Source organism: Echiichthys vipera (genome assembly GCF_963691815.1).
Source record: "Echiichthys vipera genome assembly, chromosome: 5".
Lineage (NCBI taxonomy): Eukaryota > Metazoa > Chordata > Actinopteri > Perciformes > Trachinidae > Echiichthys > Echiichthys vipera.
This window is the reverse complement of record NC_139830.1, coordinates 26,299,650-26,319,194: the sequence shown is the minus strand read 5'-3', so window position 1 is coordinate 26,319,194 and position 19,545 is coordinate 26,299,650. Positions and strand designations below refer to the sequence as shown.

General features: G+C 40.6%; 2 protein-coding genes across 3 annotated transcripts; one reads left to right on the top strand and one right to left on the bottom strand.

Annotated features, from left to right (window-relative positions):
* Positions 1 to 1,016: 1,016 nt before the first annotated feature.
* On the bottom strand, positions 1,017 to 6,130 carry exosc5 (exosome component 5). Of its 2 annotated transcripts, XM_083913763.1 has the most exons (6): positions 6,015 to 6,130; positions 4,167 to 4,280; positions 3,575 to 3,696; positions 3,342 to 3,482; positions 2,026 to 2,115; positions 1,017 to 1,817 (listed from the first exon to the last, which is right to left on the bottom strand). In XM_083913763.1, exons 1-6 carry the CDS (start codon positions 6,112 to 6,114, stop codon positions 1,722 to 1,724), a joined length of 663 nt encoding a protein of 220 aa, XP_083769889.1. In that variant the 5' UTR covers positions 6,115 to 6,130; the 3' UTR covers positions 1,017 to 1,721. The 2 variants fall into 2 exon arrangements, with proteins under 2 accessions (XP_083769889.1, XP_083769890.1); XM_083913764.1 differs by lacking the exons at positions 1,017 to 1,817; positions 2,026 to 2,115 and adding an exon at positions 2,168 to 2,628.
* Positions 6,131 to 11,809: 5,679 nt separating this feature from the next.
* On the top strand, positions 11,810 to 19,384 carry bckdha (branched chain keto acid dehydrogenase E1 subunit alpha). Its single transcript, XM_083913466.1, has 8 exons — positions 11,810 to 12,084; positions 13,516 to 13,692; positions 13,795 to 13,881; positions 13,970 to 14,078; positions 16,784 to 16,945; positions 17,026 to 17,232; positions 17,326 to 17,467; positions 18,457 to 19,384. The coding sequence occupies exons 1-8, from the start codon at positions 11,971 to 11,973 to the stop codon at positions 18,797 to 18,799; spliced, it is 1,341 nt and encodes a 446-aa protein (XP_083769592.1). The 5' UTR covers positions 11,810 to 11,970; the 3' UTR covers positions 18,800 to 19,384.
* Positions 19,385 to 19,545: the final 161 nt, after the last annotated feature.

Genomic DNA, 19,545 nt, shown 5'->3' with positions numbered 1-19,545 from the left:
GATCCTTTTATGAGCTGTTCCATTAATAGAAGCAAGCAGGCTGCCACTCTGCGCTCTCCAAATATAGATTAAGCTATTTTCTCCCTCAAAAAGACAACTGAAATCCTTCAGGAATTTGCGGTTTGACAAACTTGAAAATTAAGTTGTCTACTTAAACTTACGTAAGCAAACAGGAGGACACGGTTCAGATGAGCAAAAGGGTGAAAGAAATGTTGCAAAAAGTAGTCTGGGAAGACATCTCAGCGTTCAGCCATGTGATGCATGACATCTCCATTTGGGTCCCAACAGAACCCTGCATGGCCAGTTTGTAGTTTCCCATGCACAAACCTGCTCCGAGCTTCGAAGGCCTCCTTCATTTGGTCCTGAAATATTGCATAAAACAGCTTTGATAAAAGAACAAAAGACTCTGGCCATATTGGTTCGAGCTTAAATGTGCCATTAACAAAGCAGTGGAAAAGAGAACGCAAAGTAAATATTTTAAAAAACGACTAAGGTAAAAGTGGACATTTTCTATTTAGATGTATAGTTTTTATAGAGTCCCCAGCTGAACTGCAAATAACTTTGTTTTCTGCAAACCCAGTGTTGTATCAAGACTGAGCTGATGATATATTATGGTCACTGTGGTGGTGTACGTAGACACACCTGTGAAATCTGTGTCTAACCCTCGTCAGCTATCACTGAGTCAGTTCTGACAATCCTGAAACACCCTTTGTCTCCACTGGACATTTGTGTCAGAGAAAAAAAGAATCCTTAGTTGTTACAGCTGAGTTACCACAATTAGTGATTTACATGTGAGCATTTCATTTGGACTGGCTCGACGGATCACGCAGCCATGAGACGGGCCCGTCGGAGTCGTCTCACTTTGCATCACTTGTATAGATCATCTAAAAAGTTTAAAGGTTTGATTTGGTTTATTAGTAAAAGAGGTATTCAGCTCACATTCTTGTATTACGTGTAAATATTAAAGTGAAAGAAGAATCTATGAATCCCAATAAATGCACTTGTTTGACATTCATCTTTCCTCTTTTTATTTTGCACCCTGACTTGACATTTCCATCTGGTCTTCTCAGAAATGTCCAAATGTAAACCCCCAAAAATCACTCACTTCAAGGCACAGCTGACGACAACTGAACTGAAGCAATGCTACCCCAGAGTGGTTACTATTTATTTTGAATACAACATCTGTAATGCACACTAATATTCCACTCAAATTCAGAATTTGACATGTTAACAACATATTCTGTTTGGATATTCCGAATAAGGCCTCTCTCCAAATGGAGCATTTTCTAATTATGACATTATGGGACCATTCTCTGGACATGAATACAGCGCATTCAGAATATTCTCCACGTTTGGGGTTTTTACCGGTTTGCGCCAGTTAACGACCTCTTGCCTGTTTGCGGCTCATTTACAGGGTCGGGGTTGAGATGCATGCCCAAAAGAAAAGCCAACATTTCTGGAAACAAATCAGCTTTTAAACATTATAAAATACTTGAAAGGAACGCTGGGAGCTGTGTTCACACGGTTGAATAAATCTGCCACTGGTGGAACGAAAATAAAAAATACCATTTTGTACAGCTGTACGTAGACAGGAATAACAGCCAAAACAGCTTAGTAGGAATATTGTATTCTTTTGAATAAGGGAAAAAAAGTAATATTTTCTGCATGTAAAAGTAGTTATTGTTTTTTTAAAAGACTAGAAAAGGGGAGCTGCTGCTTCATCAGAGGGTTTTGGAGTATCGCCGCCTGACAGAGTCCCTGTAGAACTGGAAGATCTTCTCCGATGCTTTCTGGCTGACTGCTATGCACTGCTGCAGCTGCAGACCAAGAAAAACACAAATCAAAGACTTCAGATGGAGCCAGAAACATCGCATCATCATGAGACCTGCAGCAGATCACTGATTCACAGGGCTCGCACAATGATGACAAAACACAGCTTAACTTTACCCTCACCGGCCACTTTATTAGGTACACCTGTCCAACACACAAACCTAAATTTGTTTTCACATTTGCTCATTAACTCACCTCGTGAACTGAAAATGATCCTTTGGTGGATGTCATCATCACTCTGTGTTCCTTACTGTCAATAGCAAAGGTCATCAAAGCTCGACTTTCCTGATAAGAGTGGAAACAGACGAGGACCGATTAATGAATTCAGCGAGGATTATGACAGAGCTGACTGCACTGAGAGGACATGCAAATGTTCTGGGCATTCACAACAGACTTTCCCAAACAGTTAAGTCCCGTACTGACACATTTACCCACAGTGCTATTCCTTTCATTATCTTTTTAAGGATGCAGGTTCATGATAAAGGGTTTCAGGCTTCATTAAAGGCTCACATTTGTGCTGGGTCGGGGGCTCTACTCATTTTGGCCTGCCATCTAAATTGGCACTAGCTTGATGAGCAGGACCAGCTAATTGTGGCAGTTTACATTATAAAAGTATTGCATTTACCACCTTTATAGGCAGTGCAGCAATGACACTGCTGAAATAAAACTCAGAAAGACTGACTGACGCGTGATTGTGCATGGTTTTTGGAAATATGACTCATGATACATGACCATCTACAGCATTTCCACTGGGCTTCTCTGGGGATTCTGTCCGTGGCTCCAGAAAACAGACTTCATCTGTGGAGCGGAAAAGACATGCAGCGATCTGTGCAGCATTGACTGACATGGGGGAAATGCATCTGGTAAACACACTCTGAAGTGTCACACGGTCAAGTGCAGGACAACATTGATTATTTCCATCATTTAAATCAATTTCCAGGTGTTTCCATGACGGGGAAGCTTGTCACTAAATCTCCAGGTTTTCCAGGATGCGTAGGAACCCTGAAGGTTTAGAGTGAAGATGAAATCCACAGGTTTGTAGCTGACAGAGTACTTTGGAGGCTGCACGAGATGAGGCACAGACGTAAAGCCCATTTCACTTGGAAATGGACTTGGAGTACACAGGCCTGTATAAAAGCTTAAACATGTGAAATTTACTAGAATGTATCAGGCATTCATTGCTAGTTTATATGAAATCTGTTTTAAGGCTTTTCAAATCTACAGTATACCCAAGATCTCTGTTCTTTTCTTCATTCAAGAACAATTGAAAGTGATGATTTTACAGATACGTCTCATCAGGAAGTTATACTTAACTCTTCTCGTGCCCCTCCCCCGAGTGAGTGGATACATGAGAAAATGTGTTCCTCTCAGCTGATATATTAAGACTTTTCTACTTGGGATTTATTTTGTCACCTGACTGACACAGCAAACAACAACAACAGCTGTTCTTGTCAGTATCAAGGGGCTTTGTGGATTAGTTACACAACATAAATCAGGAGCCTCAGATTTACCTTTTCCTGCGCTGCAGTGGGGTCCGTGATGATTCTCCCCTCTGTGTCAATGGCACAGGTCACTCCACAGAACAGGCAGCTCATCGGCAGGCCTGCGTCCATAAGAGCCATACAGGCAGCATTCAGGAAGCAGGACAGGAGCTGAGGAACAGGTAAGGAAGAACACTCGCCAGGAAACACCATGAGGGTACCTTTCCAGTGCCCTACCAGCAGAGAGTTTTACAGAAGGATACTGAGCCATCATCGTGTATCAGCTGAAGAATGAGCGTGAGCGAGGAGCGAGGGTGAAGTGACAGGAACAGAGACGCCTCGCAGGTTTCTCGCACACATTGCTCTTGAGATCGCTCCCTTACACCTAGAAAATAAAGAAATTTTGAGTCCGACTGGAAACAAACCGGCTCCCTTATTCCACCTTGTGGCGTGATGTGGTATGGCAGCGTTTGCACAGTACAAGTGGACAAGTCTGTAAAATGAACAGTTACCAGCCTCCTAAAACTGGGTTAAATGTGGCTAAAGTGTGGTTAAATTGACCCAATTTCAACACTGCATTGTGACTACAGTACCCTGCTTATACTGGGTAAAATATTCAAACTGGACAATGATTATTTAATGTCCTGTGCATGACTTTACAGCACGTTGTGGGAAAGAAGTACATCTTCTAGTTTTACTCAAAGGTGTTTCTTTAAAAGGCCACAAAGTGCTAGAAAATGACAGAATAAATGATCAACCATACAAGAAGATTTGAGCTGCCAACTCTGCATGAGAACATTGAGGAGACTAAACTTAACTAAAGCTGCTTATTTGAGAAATGACCTCATCACTTACTTGGCAGCCCCACTTTGGGCTGTATCAACACCTCCAGTGTGGCCCGGTCATAGATTTCCTTACTGACTTTGACCTCAGCTGGTCCGTACACTGCAGCCAACACACTGGTGTCTCCTACACAGCAGAGCAAAAGACAGCATTATTCAACTGAAAATACATCATTCATCCACATGGGGAAATGAGGTTTTGCCCTGAGCGCAACTGAAAAACAAGAGAAGACAGACAATAACAAATAACATGAATCCAGACGGGAGAAAGGCAAAGAACAGAAGGAACACTTCCCTTCTGCGCCCTGGAAAAGATACTAGAATGGTCATTTATACACCTGTTCACTTCAGATAAAGGATATTATACACAACAAAACTTCCCTAACCACATTAAACTAGAAGAAGAATACCTTTTATTTATCCCGCAAGGGAAATTCGATTTTTTCACTGTTATTATTATACAGGTTACACACACACAGGAATACACACATGCACAAACAGGACCTATATACATGCAATTAATGGAGAGATGTCAGAGCGAGGGGGCTGCCAATGGATCAGCGCCCCGAGCAGTTGGGGGTTTGGTGCCTTGCTCAACAGCACCTCGGCAGTGCCCAGGAGATTTCACCATGGGTGTATTGTCAAATGCTGGTGAATAAGTGGTTGCTAGGTTTACTTCACTCGTTAGCCTAAAACATGTATTTTGTTTGTGTGGAATTGAAGGGATCATATATAATAACATAAAATAAGTTGAATATAAAATAATATTGATTTGAAGTTGGTATAAGAGAAAGGAATATGTCGGATAAATATGCTGAAATAAATGTATATTTTGTTATAAAGATAAGGGGTATTATTATAGTATTATTTATTTAATTGATATCTTTTTTATGAATTGGTGATTACTATATTCAAATATATTAAATAATTAATTACTAATAAAAAAATCAATTATACTTCTTCTCACTCCTTTGGTCGAATGTGTGAATTATTTTTTTTTTGCTTATATTATTTTGTGTTTTTCTATTTCTGTTTATGAATGCTCTATGTTTCTATGTTCTTTCATCTGCCTTCAATGGTAAAATCATTTTGCTTTATTATTAATTTTATTGTTTCTGTTTTCATATTGGAAATACACATTTCAATCAAATCTGTTGAGTGGCTGGTAGATTTGGAATCCACTCCCAAAAACGGTCATTTCCCTGCGTGCACCTCATGCTGTGTGTCGTTTGGAAACACTGGAAACACGGAGCCCGTTGCACACATGAGCAACATATTCGTAATGTAATTAAATAAATATATATATATATATATATATATATATATATATATATATATATATATATATATATATAAACATGCAATATACACACAGATGTATGGTTCTTCATGCTTCCAACTTTAGGAAACAAACCTTAAAGTTCACTTTTTTTGTAAAAGTTACAATTGTGTTTTGAATCCTGTTACTCTAAAAAGGATCACTCTGCATGAGATGATTTACTTTAAGTATGTTTTGATGCTAATACTGCACTTTTTTGAATACTGCCTCCACCACTGATGAAGAAGTCATGCAGTAACCGAATGGCTGAGGTAAAGACACATTCAGAGTCTACATACATATAAAAGGACATATATATATATATATATATATATATATATATATATATATATATATATATATATATATATATAAATCTACTGCATTTCCACTGGCCTCTCATTCCTAAACTAAACAACCCATCCTTTGACTTGACTGACTGCGGCGCACAAAGCTCCGCCTGCCGCCGTGGCTGCAGAAAGCTAACCGGCCGCTCGCTGCCTTTCCCTGCCGGCTCTGAGGCTTGTCTCTGCGGGTCGTTACCTTGTATGAAGGACGCTGAACCGTCGGGTCGCGACAGTAAACTCTGTTCACAACCAAACTCTCTCAGAGTAACATTGGACGAGCCGCACACTTCCATCATGCTGCTCCTGCGGTGGAAGAATGTCGCGGGCGAGTGACGCGTTCTGTTTTGCCGTTCGGGGCCCTTACTGATGACATAAGAGGAAGTCGTATCATTTTTATTTATTTATTTTTTTCAAAAACTTTATTCGGAACATTTCGTAATCGACAAAAACATAACAAACATATCCATTGGGTTCTATTGACAACACAATAAAGTGCATTCAAAAAACAAAGACAAAAAAAGAAAATAAAATTAATAAAAAAATAAAATTAAGTACCCAGTACATATATAATAAAGTACAAATATTTAAGGCTTTCTTTTTTTCAGCAATGGGAAAAAACAGTGTAATTAGTGAGCGGACACAGTGGGGAAGTGTTTAAAGATGTTGTATAACTTTTGTGCTTTTGTTCCATTCATCCATTTTAGAGATTTAACATATATTTTAAATTCATTCAGGAATAGATTTCAGAATTAGGAAGGTGTATAATACAGTATAATATAATACAATATGATATTAAAATAATAATATCTGTGTAAGGATACCTAAATGTACACTTATGGATACATTTAAAGAATATTATTAAACCAGTATTACTGTGATGATTATTTATTTATTTATTTATTAATCGTTTCAAATCAAATCAGTTTTATTTATATAGCCCCTTTCATACATGCCCATTCAAAAATGCAGCCCAAAGCTCTTTTCATTAAAATACAATCAAACAAACCCCCTTGACATCCCCACTCCCTCAATATACTTATTGATTAATACTTATTTCTTTTGCACAATTAAAAACATACACAGAAATTCCAAAATGAAAAATGATAAACAGTGCAGGAAGAGGAGACTAAACCCAGAGGGCTTATTTGAATCCTCCACCATAAAAAAAAGAAGAATCACAAAGTTATTGGGATTTCAGATTTCTATTAAATACTTGGGGGTTCCTACAGGAGTCGAGCACTCTGGATCCAAGGTCTAAGAACAGAATTGGCTCAATGAGATTTGGTACAGAGTGAAAAATGCTGCAACCACAACAGAGGTGTAGTGTTCTCATTTCTTTTCCAGTTTTACACTTGTTCTACTACTGTATGATTTAATGCTGTTTCTTTTAATGAATAAATATAATCTTTAGGTGCCAAATCAGGAGCAACACAGACTTTTGCAGCACAGTGATTCAATGAGTGTTCAAATGAGGTAATGCCAACCGCGTAGACATTTGCCGTATTTAATCTGAGTGGTCTTGTCAAAACACTTTTGTTTTGCTTCATTTACATTCACCACACTCTGTTTTCTAAAAGGCTGAGGTTAACCAGCCTGGTGAGCTTTTGCAGAAGAGGACTTAAGAGCATCACAGCAGCAGAAAAGACACCAGGACCTGAGAGAGTCCAGCGAGAAATACAGCTGTACAAGAACCTGCCTGCAGTACTCACATCAGAGGAGGCTGTGGCCTGGTGGTGAGAGATGAGACGTGCTGCTGCCTCTATTGTCCCAACTCTTCAACTCACACCTGCGTATCCAAGCATCATCTACTCCTCGAGAGAGAGACTGTTTTCCACAGCGGGGGACACCATCAGCCAAAGGTCACACATTCTACTAGAACAGGCAGATAAGCAGATATTTTTACAGAATTTTTTTTTAAAACTAATGGGACTGAGCGACGCTAAAGTCTCTTACTGTGACATACAGTATGTGTTATAGTAAATAATTGTTAATATTATGTCTGATTTACCTCACATTGGCAAGGCGTATGATATCAATTTAATGTTTTTTTAAAAAGATTAAAAATATATTTGTGGTGGTCTGGCTTTGGACTAACTTAAATGTACTGTGCATGGTAAATAACTCTTTCGATTTTACTTATTAAGTGAAGCATTATCATTTTTGAAAAGGCAGGAATGGCAGAGTGCAGTGCTGCTGCTGCTGCTACTGCTGCTACAAGAGGAGTTATCGTTTGAGTTTGCTCTCTTCGAATGTCAGTATGACCTTAAAGACCCCCTCCGATGAAAATCCCTTTTTACCTTGTTATCATGTCTATATGATGAGTTTTTTTATATGCTACAAGACATATGAGTGAAATCAGTAGTCAACGCCATGGCTGAGCCTTTCTGCCTTGAAACTATCAGGATTCAGACAGCCAGAGTCCCATACATCACATATCTAAGGAGTAAATCCTGTCACTTTGTTGCTGCAGCGTTCCATAGGGCTACTATAAGAGCAGTGGTCGGTCAGATCCAGGATTTCACAGTGAGGGAGAAGAGTAGATGTGCTTCCAGCCCCTTTTCAGAGTTGTTCGTTTTGTTATTGTTTTTTACTTTTTGTGGGAAAACAAAAATATGAATCATAGCAGAGTATTTTTACATACTTTAAAAGCGGACTATAAAGAATTTAACCAGTTAAGGCTTGCTCCAACCCTTCATGCAGTAGTCATTTCCTACTGTTCCATTTTTCCATTCTGTTGCCATTTTGTGATATGTAAGTCGAGTAAACATCTTTTTGAGAGGGGAATTCTAGTACTCATTTCAAACCCAGGTTCAGCACTGTTCTTCACATGTAGTAGTATTATTGGTACAACGATCAGTTCATTAGAGTTTCCCACATACACAGGTCTAATAATCAAAAGAGCAGAGGTCTTAAAAACATATCTTGGCACATCTTAAAAAAGAACTGATGCAGGACAGGCATTGTAGCATAGATTGACATTCTGTATGTATTGTCCTTATAGGGAAAACTCTACAGAGTTAGACCTGTCAATACAACACAAGCAAATTAAAGAGGACACAAAAATGCACACCCTGAACCACCCCTTGTGGTTTGTTTTACAGAGGCTGTACAAAAACACAAACTAATGCACCAAATCTGTTTTAGCCAAAGTATATAAGTACACAGACTAAATACGACAGGTGAAGGTACTGACACTAATTTTAGTAACCCTATGGGGAACGTGACTACTGTAAACTGTCACAGTACAGAAAAGGTATTCAGGCCAACTGCAGCAGCTGTATGCAGTAAATATGGTATGCATTTGAACTTTGTGTTTGTAAGAAAGCAATGCGGAAAATCTTATAAGGTATAACTACACAAAACGTGTTTGACAGCTACAGGCTATGCTTCAGGACAGGAACTAGTGATTCCTTGATTTGTCAAGTATGATCACACTCAAAGAGATTGAATTGCCCTTCAAACTAAGAGTATAGGCTATCAAGGAATATAAATATATATATATATATATATATATATATATATATACATGCATGTATATACCTGTACATGCTGTACAGGGGTCCCAGATTGGCCAGACTTTTTTTTTGCCTTCTATTGGGGTCCTTAGAAACATCATTGTCACTGATTGGATAGATATGGGACACATTTATCCAATCAGCTGCCATCATGTGTCCGGGTTCATAAGGTCAGTTTTGTTGTCAAATGATGTCACTCACTGTTACTAGACAGTACAGCGGCAAAATGTCAGAAAAGAAATGTGATAGAGGAGCACGAAAAAGAAAACCAACTGAAAGAACAACAGGACCAAGATAAACTAAGGAAAAGGAATTGACAGGATGAGTCTGTGAACATTCTCATTTGTCCAGGTCATCGTTATCCCCAAAGCAATTTCAGTCAAAAGCAACTGGACTTGGTTATTTGTCTAGGTCTAGGAATACGTTTCACCTCTCATCTAAGAGGCTTCATGCAAACATGAACTGAGGAAGCCTCTTGGGTGAGAGGTGAAACATCTTCCTAGACAAATAACCAATTCCAGTTGCTTTTGACTGAAATTGCTTTGGGGATGAATTGACAGGATTTTTCCAGGTTGCTGACTCTTCTTCTGTTCAAATCCAGAGGGAAACCACAGTACATCAGCACTCCTGCAGCGTAGGAATGACAACAGTTACTCACGAGACAAGAGAAGCAGGGCAACTGTTGTTTTACTCATTGGCAGTAGGAGCCATTCATTATGTCTGGATTTGTGTCAGTTCATTTGCAGCTTACCACAAGTTCTGTCCAATGTAACAATGTAAAAGGTAATGTTTGCTGTTAAATAACCCACTCAACAGTTACTACTGCCTGGACACTTACCTATGGAAGAGGGTCAGAAAACATGTACTCTTCCTGTCTGCACCCAGCGGATTGACTAATTGTTGTTCAGGATAGCTGCGACACAAGTAAACACCTCTGATCTCCTCTGGACCACTTATAATTGAACACACACACTCACGCACACATTTTGGATCATGGCGCTGCAAGGTTATTTGTTTGTCTCCTGGATAAAGTTCTGAACACAGAATGTACCCGGTAAGTGTGTAGACCCTGAAGTGTTGGTTTGAGACGGCATTGTGCTGTATACGCAGCAGGGGGCTGCTGTGAGGCGATACGACGTGACAATATCGCATTCTTTACTGAGTGTGTAGACTTCCTGTGAATTTAGGCAAATGGAAAGGTAGAGGTTATGAGTGTGTTGTTTGGACAAACGTACGCAAACACATTGGTGTCTTAAACCAACAGTATGTATTTGTTGAAAATGAATGACATGCTCGTGTTGAGTCCACAGAAATGCCCTGTGATGTCACTGAAAACAGAACAAGAAAGCCTCTTTTGAAAGGAATCTCAGTGAAAATCGAAAGGCTTCAAAAGGGAAAAGAACATTTCAAACAGAAACAAATTAAAGACAATAAAAAAACATCACCACTAATGACTTCCAAAGAAAATGTCCCTGTTGTCCAACAAAATCTGAAAGGGTTCAAAAGCACATGTCCAAACGCCTCTGAACTGTCTATGTAAATCATAAATAAGTCATAGAGTGTAGTCTATACCTACTCTGTAAAGTGTCCTGAGATAACTTTTGCTATGATTTGGCACTGTAAATAAAATTGAATTGAATTGAATTACATAAAACATCGCTCAGTGAGTTTCTTCTGTCTGAGGAGGAGCAGAGGAAGCAGAGCACATGGTTTCATGCAAGAAAGACTGACAGAAGAAGACTGAAGAAATAGAAACATGGCTGGAGGGAAATGAAAATGATGGAACTTCAAATGTTGATGAAAATTAGCCTGTGAATATTCTCATTTGTCCAGGTCATCGTTATCCCCAAAGCAATTTCAGTCAAAAGCAACTGGACTTGGTTATTTGTCTAGGAAGAAGTTTCACCTCTCATCCAAGAGGCTTCATCAGTTCATGTACGCATCTGACCAGGCTGGGACTGGTCCAACTAACTGGTGTGGAGATCCAGGTATTTAACCTCTCACAATGATGAAGCCTCTTGGATGAGAGGTGAAACGTCTTCCTAGACAAATAACCAAGATCAGTTGCTTCTGACTGAAATTGCTTTGGGGATGAATTGACAGGATTTTTCCAGGTCGCTTTTTTCTGATAAAGCATGATTAATGATGTTGGGGGCCCGAACAAACAGGAGCCTAGGGGCCCCTGACCGCCTTAATCCGCCACTGTAAATAATGAATTTTCTTTTCAAACCCAGATATTACAAAGATAGCCTTTAGATGGTAGCCTACCCCACTTAATGTACATAAGTACATTTAGCGGGAAATATCGTGACATGTATTTGTTTACTTTGATAACTTTGTAGATTCAGATTTTAAATGCATGACTTGTAACAGAGTATGAGCACTACTCTCATCCGTGTCGGTTCCCTTGTTTGGTCCCTTCGGCTCTTAATTTGAAGGTGTGACCGGATGTCATGATTATTGTGGTGAAGTCGACGCGGCCGTTTGTCGCTATTCGACCTGGCGAGTGTGACAGTGGGTGTAAAGAGGAGTGTAGCTGACTGAAAAAGCGACCAGACTGTTGTTTGTAGCTGGTGTTGACGCACAGTTCCAACGTATTCACCGCACAGTTGAACCCACCCGGCTGTGGAGTGTCCGATGGCGGCTGTGAGGAGCATGAACACAATGTATGGAGTATGTTTCCATGCTGTCCGTCAGACGTTAGGGCTGAAGGCGTCGAGGCTGCTGCAGCACAGAGCCTTCAGAGTCGCTGTAAGTAAATAAACCGGTGCAACACTGCTGCGTTGTTCTTGTTATGGTACGTGTTAGATAGCGAGCGTTAGCTTGATAACAGGAAAGGTCAGTGTGTAACCAGGAGGCTGTTAAAGAAGTGGCCCGACTCTGGCCTATTAACTAAACTTGCGACTTGTCAACTTTAATCGTCAGACACGAGTTGGTTAAGTGTAGGTATGACGTTTTAAATTGGCATGTTTAGGATGGATGTGTTTGGAGTTGAACCACCAAGGATTCACAAGAACGCGTTGTATGACTTCTTCAGTTATCGCGATAGTATGTGAGCCAGATCACGTTAGCTTAGCTGACAACCTTGCAGAAACAAACGTAGCGTTAATTCTGTACCGAGTCTGTCGCGCAGCCTTTTAGGCTGAGCTGAATGTGCCCACGCGTTTGTGACTATATATGTTTATTTGTTTTATTCAGCAGCAGCACCGGCGCACCTTGTGTTTGTTGTTGTGACTCTGAAGCTCGGCTAACTAGCCTTAGCTTAGCTGCCACCCCATTGGTCGAACAAGGGGGCGTGAGGAAAACACTTCAAGTTCATCTTGAAGTAGAAGAATCGTATTTAATAAAAACAAAAGTAACATTAAAACTCTTATTGTCGACTCCCGTTATATAAAGACATTTTCTGGTGTTAGTTGTTGGGGGTCACTCAAATGTTTCCCTTTACTATCCATGACACCTCTGGTGCAGGGTGTCTGCACTTTCAATCTGGCAGTCAGGTGTACCAATAAATACATTTTGACAAGTCAAAATACATTTAAACATTAAAATCAAACCACTTATATTGTATAAAAATAAAAACGCCAACATGAGACAAGGCAAACTTGTTTGTATAGCACACTTCAAAACCCAATGTTCAGATTACACAGGTCAAATCAAAAGAAATGAGTTAAAAAAACATTAAAAACAAGCAATAACAAAAAAATAACAGTTAAAGAAAGCAGGCAAAAGCACTAAATAAGTTTGGACATGAATACTAATGCTATGGATGCTACTGAAGCTTCAAAGAAATGCCGAAAAAGCTGCAGGTACAGTGTCAGAAAACCAAGAACTAATCAAATTGCTACTTGGAAATATAGGTTTATGCTTGTTGTTGTTGTCTGAGGTTTTCAAAGTATTATTCTCATGTCATAGCCTTGGATAATTTCCTGTCAGTACAAAGCAATACATTAATTTTCTATATACGAACAGGAAATGTGGCCATATTCCAGTAAAGTTACCTTTGTGTTATATGACATTGAAAAGTCAGTCTCTCATTGATAAGTGAACAAAGCAGCTGCTTTTTCTTTGGATATCATTATCAAGAGAAAATTGAATACCCCCATTGTGGTGCCTATTTTATTGAAGGCCTTGCTTTGACACAGTGGCGTTATAAATAAATAATGCTTGCATTCAATCTTTCAGGCCGTGCAGCGACAGCAGCCCTTTGATTCAACACTGGAAAAGCCACAGTTCCCCGGAGCGTCAGCCGAGTTTGTGGATCAGCTTGACTTCATCCAGCCCAATGTCATCTCTGGAATCCCAGTGTACCGTGTGATGGACAGGCAGGGCAACATCATCAACCCCTCACAAGACCCTCAGGTAAAGTCAGGCTGTCTGTATGCCCTGTGGTTATTTTAAGTGGCAGTATGAGCTCCACTCAGTTAATTTGTTCGTTGTTTTGTATTTTTCTCCCCTGCTCAGCTCTCCAAAGAGACAGTGTTGAACTTTTATCAGAAGATGACACTGCTGAACACAATGGACCGCATTCTTTATGAGTCTCAGAGACAGGTATGTTTTTTTCCTCTTCCATTTCCTGGTTCAACTAGGGAACAGCTGAAGAATGTTGTAAAGGAGTGGTCATCTGTTTCCATTGCAGGGTCGAATCTCCTTCTACATGACCAACTATGGGGAGGAGGGGACACATATTGGTAGTGCTGCTGCTCTCGACCCAAGCGACATAGTCTTCGGTCAATACAGAGAAGCTGGTAAGGATCAGACACAGGTATTTTTCCTAAAATAGTTCACTTTTGGATATAGGGTTGTTGTTTTTCTGCCTTTTCATGCCTTTATTGTTCAGTACAGTTGAAGATTGACAGGAAGGGACAGGGGAGAGAGGGAGAGGGGTTGCCATGCAGTTAAGGGCCGCAGGTCAGAGTTGAATCCGGGTCGCTGCGGTGATGACTTTAAGGCCCTACCTTAAATTCTTATCACACCCACGTTTTGCTCTGCTCCAAGCTTGTTAGGCAGTTTTATTTGAAGAGGTGTGCCAATGATGAGTGATCACTTTGATGCACAATAATGTGACTGGGGACATTTAAGGCAAACGATGCTACATTCAGTCAGCAAGTCACTCCTATCGAATTGCATCATCCCGCATTCAGTTGTTCCAAAAAGCAGTCTTTATTTGTAGACAATGTACATGTTGTACAGCAGCAACAACTAAAATGTGAATGTATAAAATACATCTTTAACAAAACATGCAGTTATCAAACAATCTTCACCTCCCCAAACCCACTCTCTCTTGTACCTTGTACTGACACGCTACATCTTCTTAAATCTTGAAGCTGCACTGCTCTTTTTTTTTAGCATCAAAACCTCTATTTATAATTTTCAATTAACTTCCAATAAAAGATACAATGTGAATACTAATAAATCAAAATAATACATTGTAAATCACGGAGGAGAAAAGAGAATAAATAAAGAAATGATAAAATAAAGATATCTCTGTTCTTCAAAAGTGTGAAAAGTGTTCACATGACAATGTCCCTTGTCATGAAATTTCTCTGAGGCTTTGTCCACTTTAGTCGTTCCTGCAGTATAGTGGTAAGTTCTTCCTTTTGAAGCTCAGCATCGATCTGCTCAGATTTAAACCTTCACCCTCTGCTGCCTTTTCATCTTCCACTTCATTTGTTTGGTCAGCTGCAACATCTTTCTCTGCCATCTCTTCTTTGGCAACGTCTGCTCCAGCGCCCATTGTAGTCTGCTGCTCTGTCTCAGTTTCCATTTGTTCAGACACCTTCTCCTCTCGGCTGGGGGGTTGTGTATCTCCATCAAAGCTGCTTTCTCCATCATTGCCTTTTAAGTGTGCAGATGAAACACTGGATGCAGATTTCCTGACTAGAATTGCTCCTTTTGCTAGACGTGTTAGACGCACGGCCTCCAAGATTAACGTCATCTTGGCACAGATTAAGCATTTTCATCAACATCCCCAAAGCAATTTCAGTCAAAAGCAACTGGACTTGGTTGTTTGTCTAGGAAGACGTTTCACCTCTCATTCAAGAGGCTTCATCAGTTCATGTACGCATCTGACCAGGCTGGGACTGGACCAGGACCAGGACCAGGCTGGGACTGGTCCAACTAACTGGTGTGGAGATCCAGGTATTTAACCTCTCACAATGATGAAGCCTCTTAGATGAGAGGTGAAACGTCTTCCTAGACCTAGACCAATAACCAAGTCCAGTTGCTTTTGACTGAAATTGCTTTGGGGATAACGATGACCTGGACAAATGAGAATACTCACGGCTCATTTTCATCAACATTTGAAGTTCCATCATTTTCATTTCCCTCCAGCCATGTTTCTATTCCTTCAGTCTTCTTCTGTCAGTCTTTCTTGCATGAAACCATGTGCTCTGCTTCCTCCTCAGACAGAAGAAACTCACTGTTCAATGTTTTATGTAATTCAATTCAATTTTATTTACAGTGCCAAATCATAACCAAAGTTATCTCAGGACACTTTACAGAGTAGGTATAGACTACACTCTATGACTTATTTATGATTTACATAGACAGTTCAGAGGCGTTTCGACATGTGCTTTTGAACCCTTTCAGATTTTGTTGGACAACAGAGACATTTTCTTTGGAAGTCATTAGTGGTGATGTTTTTTTATTGTCTTTAATTTGTTTCTGTTTGAAATGTTCTTTTCCCTTTTGAAGCCTTTGGATTTTCACTGAGATTCCTTTCAAAAGAGGCTTTCTTGTTCTGTTTTCAGTGACATCACAGGGCATTTCTGTGGACTCAACACGAGCATGTCATTCATTTTCAACAAATACATACTGTTGGTTTAAGACACCAATGTGTTTGCGTACGTTTGTCCAAACAACACACTCATAACCTCTACCTTTCCATTTGCCTAAATTCACAGGAAGTCTACACACTCAGTAAAGAATGCGATATTGTCACGTCGTATCGCCTCACAGCAGCCCCCTGCTGCGTATACAGCACAATGCCGTCTCAAACCAACACTTCAAGGTCTACACACTAACCGGTTACATTCTGTGTTCAGAACTTTATCCAGGAGACAAACAAATACCCTTGCAGCGCCATGATCCAAAATGTGTGTGTGAGTGTGTGTGTTCAATTATAAGTGGTCCAGGTGAGATCAGAGGTGTTTACTTGTGTCGCAGCTATCCTGAACAACAACTAGTCAATCAGTTGGGTGCAGGAAGAGTACATGTTTTCTGAGCCTCTTCCATAAGTAAGTGTCCAGGCAGTAGTAACTGTTGAGTGGGTTATTTAACAGCAAACATTACCTTTTACATTGTTACATTGGACAGACCTTGTGGTAAGCTGCAAATGAACTGACACAAATCCAGACACAATGAATGGCTCCTACTACCTATGAGTAAAATAACCATCAGTTGCCCTGGTTCTCTTGTCTCGTGAGTAACTGTTGTAATTCCTACGCTGCAGGAGTGCTGATGTACCGCGGTTTCCCTCTGGATTTGTTCATGGCTCAGTGCTACGCCAACGCCGATGACCTCGGCAAGGGCCGCCAGATGCCTGTCCACTATGGCTCCAAAGATCTCAACTTTGTCACCATCTCCTCTCCTCTGGCCACTCAGATTCCTCAGGGTGAGCGGCACACCTGTGTGTCTGTCAGTGCATACATACACCTGTAAAATATATATCCATGCCTGATGTGTGTGTTTCAGCGGCCGGAGCTGCATATGCCCTCAAGAGAGAAAACATGAACCGCGCTGTGATCTGTTATTTCGGAGAGGGAGCGGCCAGCGAAGGGGATGCGCACGCCGGCTTCAACTTCTCCGCCACCCTTGAGTGCCCACTGATATTTTTCTGTCGCAACAACGGTTACGCCATCTCCACCCCCACCAACGAGCAGTACAGGGGCGATGGCATTGGTAAGAAGCATAGGTGGGGTTTCTGCTGCATCTGATTTAAAGTCCTCAACAGCTCTTAATAACACACGTTTGATTCTTTCTCTCATCCAACAGCTGCTCGTGGTCCTGGGTACGGCATGCTGTCCATCCGTGTTGACGGTAACGATGTGTTTGCTGTGTACAACGCAACAAAAGAGGCGCGCCGCAGAGCCGTGGCTGAGAACCAGCCCTTCCTCATCGAGGCAATGACCTACAGGTTAGTGGTGGTGAAATCGAAGCTTCATGAACCAGTGAACCAGATTGATAGAGCTGCTCATGAATGACACCACCTTGAAGCATGTCATACAGTTAGTAGAGGGACATCTGCTGGCCATGTGTCAGAACTGCATCCGAACGAAATGCCCTGAAAAACCTGCTTTGTGACGTAACGAGGCCTCGCTCGCCGTGGTCACGTGATTGTAAAGCAGTGTTCAAAACTTGTCTTCAGGTGTGAAAGTGCCCTTAACCAAATAAGACCAGCCACGACACCAAATCAGGCCAGGGGTCTAAAGTGGTAAAGTTTCTTCTGTTGCAATTCTAACTAAATACTTTTTGACAAGTAATATCAATATTTGACACAAGAAGCGACATTTTTCAATTTAAATAGATTAATTAATGAATAGACACAATTTACTTTAAAAAAACAAAATGTGTTTATTTAAAAATATTTAGAATAATATCCTTCGCATAAATTAACAGTTAAACATAGAGTGCTTTTGTTTTCAGAAACACAGAAACAAAAATTATCCATCAACTAATGACAGTCCCTCCTAGGAGCGTTGTCTGTGCTAACGTTAGCTGCAGCATGTTCAGCGTTGGGGTGGAGCGGTGGCTGAAGAGCTCACAGCCATGCTCTTGTCCATGTTTCCACTTGGTCGTTTTTTAGAACTCAAATGTCGCCCACTAAACCCATCAACAACTCATCATCTCGCTTCTCATCTGTTTTAATTCTCTCATGTTGTGTCCTGTGTGTCAGTATTATGGGCCGAGCGGGAACTCGTGCAATGACTAATGTTCCATACTGTGCAGAAATAAATTGCGATTAATTGCGTTTATTTTTTTCTGTAATTATTGAATCATAATTAATGCGTTAAAGTCCCAGCCCTACAAGTAACAGATTTATGAAGAGTTGTAGAAGACATATCCCCTGAAGTGCTGTAGTATGGGAAGTCAATTTGAGCAAAATGAATTCTGTTCATTCCTCAGAATCGGACACCACAGCACCAGTGACGACAGCTCAGCTTACCGTTCGGTGGACGAGGTGAACTACTGGGACAAGCAGGACCATCCCATCTCCAGGCTGAGACATTACATGACGGCCCGCGACTGGTGGAGCGAGGACGACGAGAGGAGCTGGCGGAAGCAATCCCGCAAGACGGTGATGGAGGCGTTCGAGAGAGCGGAGAAACGCCTTAAGCCAAATCCCGAGCTGATGTTTACTGACGTGTACCAGGAGATGACGCCGGCTCTGAAGAAGCAGAGAGAAGCCATGTGGAGGCACATGCATCAGTACAAAGAGCACTACCCATTTGACCTGTACGATAAATAACTGCACCCACCGGATGGAAACAGTTGTGGTTTGGTGATCTAAATGTGGGAGTGGGTGAGGATTGTGACTATTGCACACCTTTTACTGTATTCATAAAAATATAGTTTTGATAATGACGAGTGTCATTTTTTTTCTGCACAACTGAGGAACAGGAGAAAGATTGTGCTATCAAAAATCTTGTACTTTATGCCTCTGGGTTTGGTGCCTTAAGTTAACAGATATACTGACGGTAGTAAAGCTCCTCTATAAAATCACACTTTTTTTCACAGTAATCCCGAGGTCACGCTGTCATTTTTGCGTGTGCAGCAAAAACAGCTGGTGCAGTTTGAATGCAAAAGCAATAAACATGTTTGTTCTCTCTCCTGTAACTGTCCTCTCCAGTGATTTTGGTATTTAACAGGTTTCCTTGTTTGTCATTGAGGTGACTGACTAACTAGTGTTTTTACTTTCCTATTCTTATGTTTTTTTTTAGTATACAGACCCAAATTTTAGATGGGTTTTGTATGCTATAATGCTGTTACACACTGTTCTAAATCCCAGAACTGTATACTTGTGTTTTGTGGAAAATAAATGATGGAACTTTCAGTTGTCTCAGTTTAATTATTTTTTTATTTAAAATAAAAAAGGAAGTTGGGTTAATGAGACATTTAAAGAATGTTTACATGTCCCCATTAGGGACAATCTGCAACCGCTTGTCCCTAACGGGGTCACAGGGCTGGAGCCGATCCCAGCTGACATAGGGCATG

Bases quoted from the DNA above. Each gene is read 5' to 3' on its own strand.
- exosc5 (XM_083913763.1), bottom strand. From the start codon at position 6,114: ATGATGGAAGTGTGCGGCTCGTCCAATGTTACTCTGAGAGAGTTTGGT. The intron at 2,116-3,341 runs GTAAATCTGAGG...CACTCTTATCAG, and splicing joins CCACTGCAGCGCAGGAAAAG to GAAAGTCGAGCTTTGATGAC. The intron at 1,818-2,025 runs GTGAGTTAATGA...CTTGGTCTGCAG, and splicing joins GATCATTTTCAGTTCACGAG to CTGCAGCAGTGCATAGCAGT.
- bckdha (XM_083913466.1), top strand. From the start codon at position 11,971: ATGGCGGCTGTGAGGAGCATGAACACAATGTATGGAGTATGTTTCCAT. The intron at 13,882-13,969 runs GTATGTTTTTTT...TTTCCATTGCAG, and splicing joins TTTATGAGTCTCAGAGACAG to GGTCGAATCTCCTTCTACAT. The intron at 17,468-18,456 runs GTTAGTGGTGGT...TTCATTCCTCAG, and splicing joins ATCGAGGCAATGACCTACAG to AATCGGACACCACAGCACCA.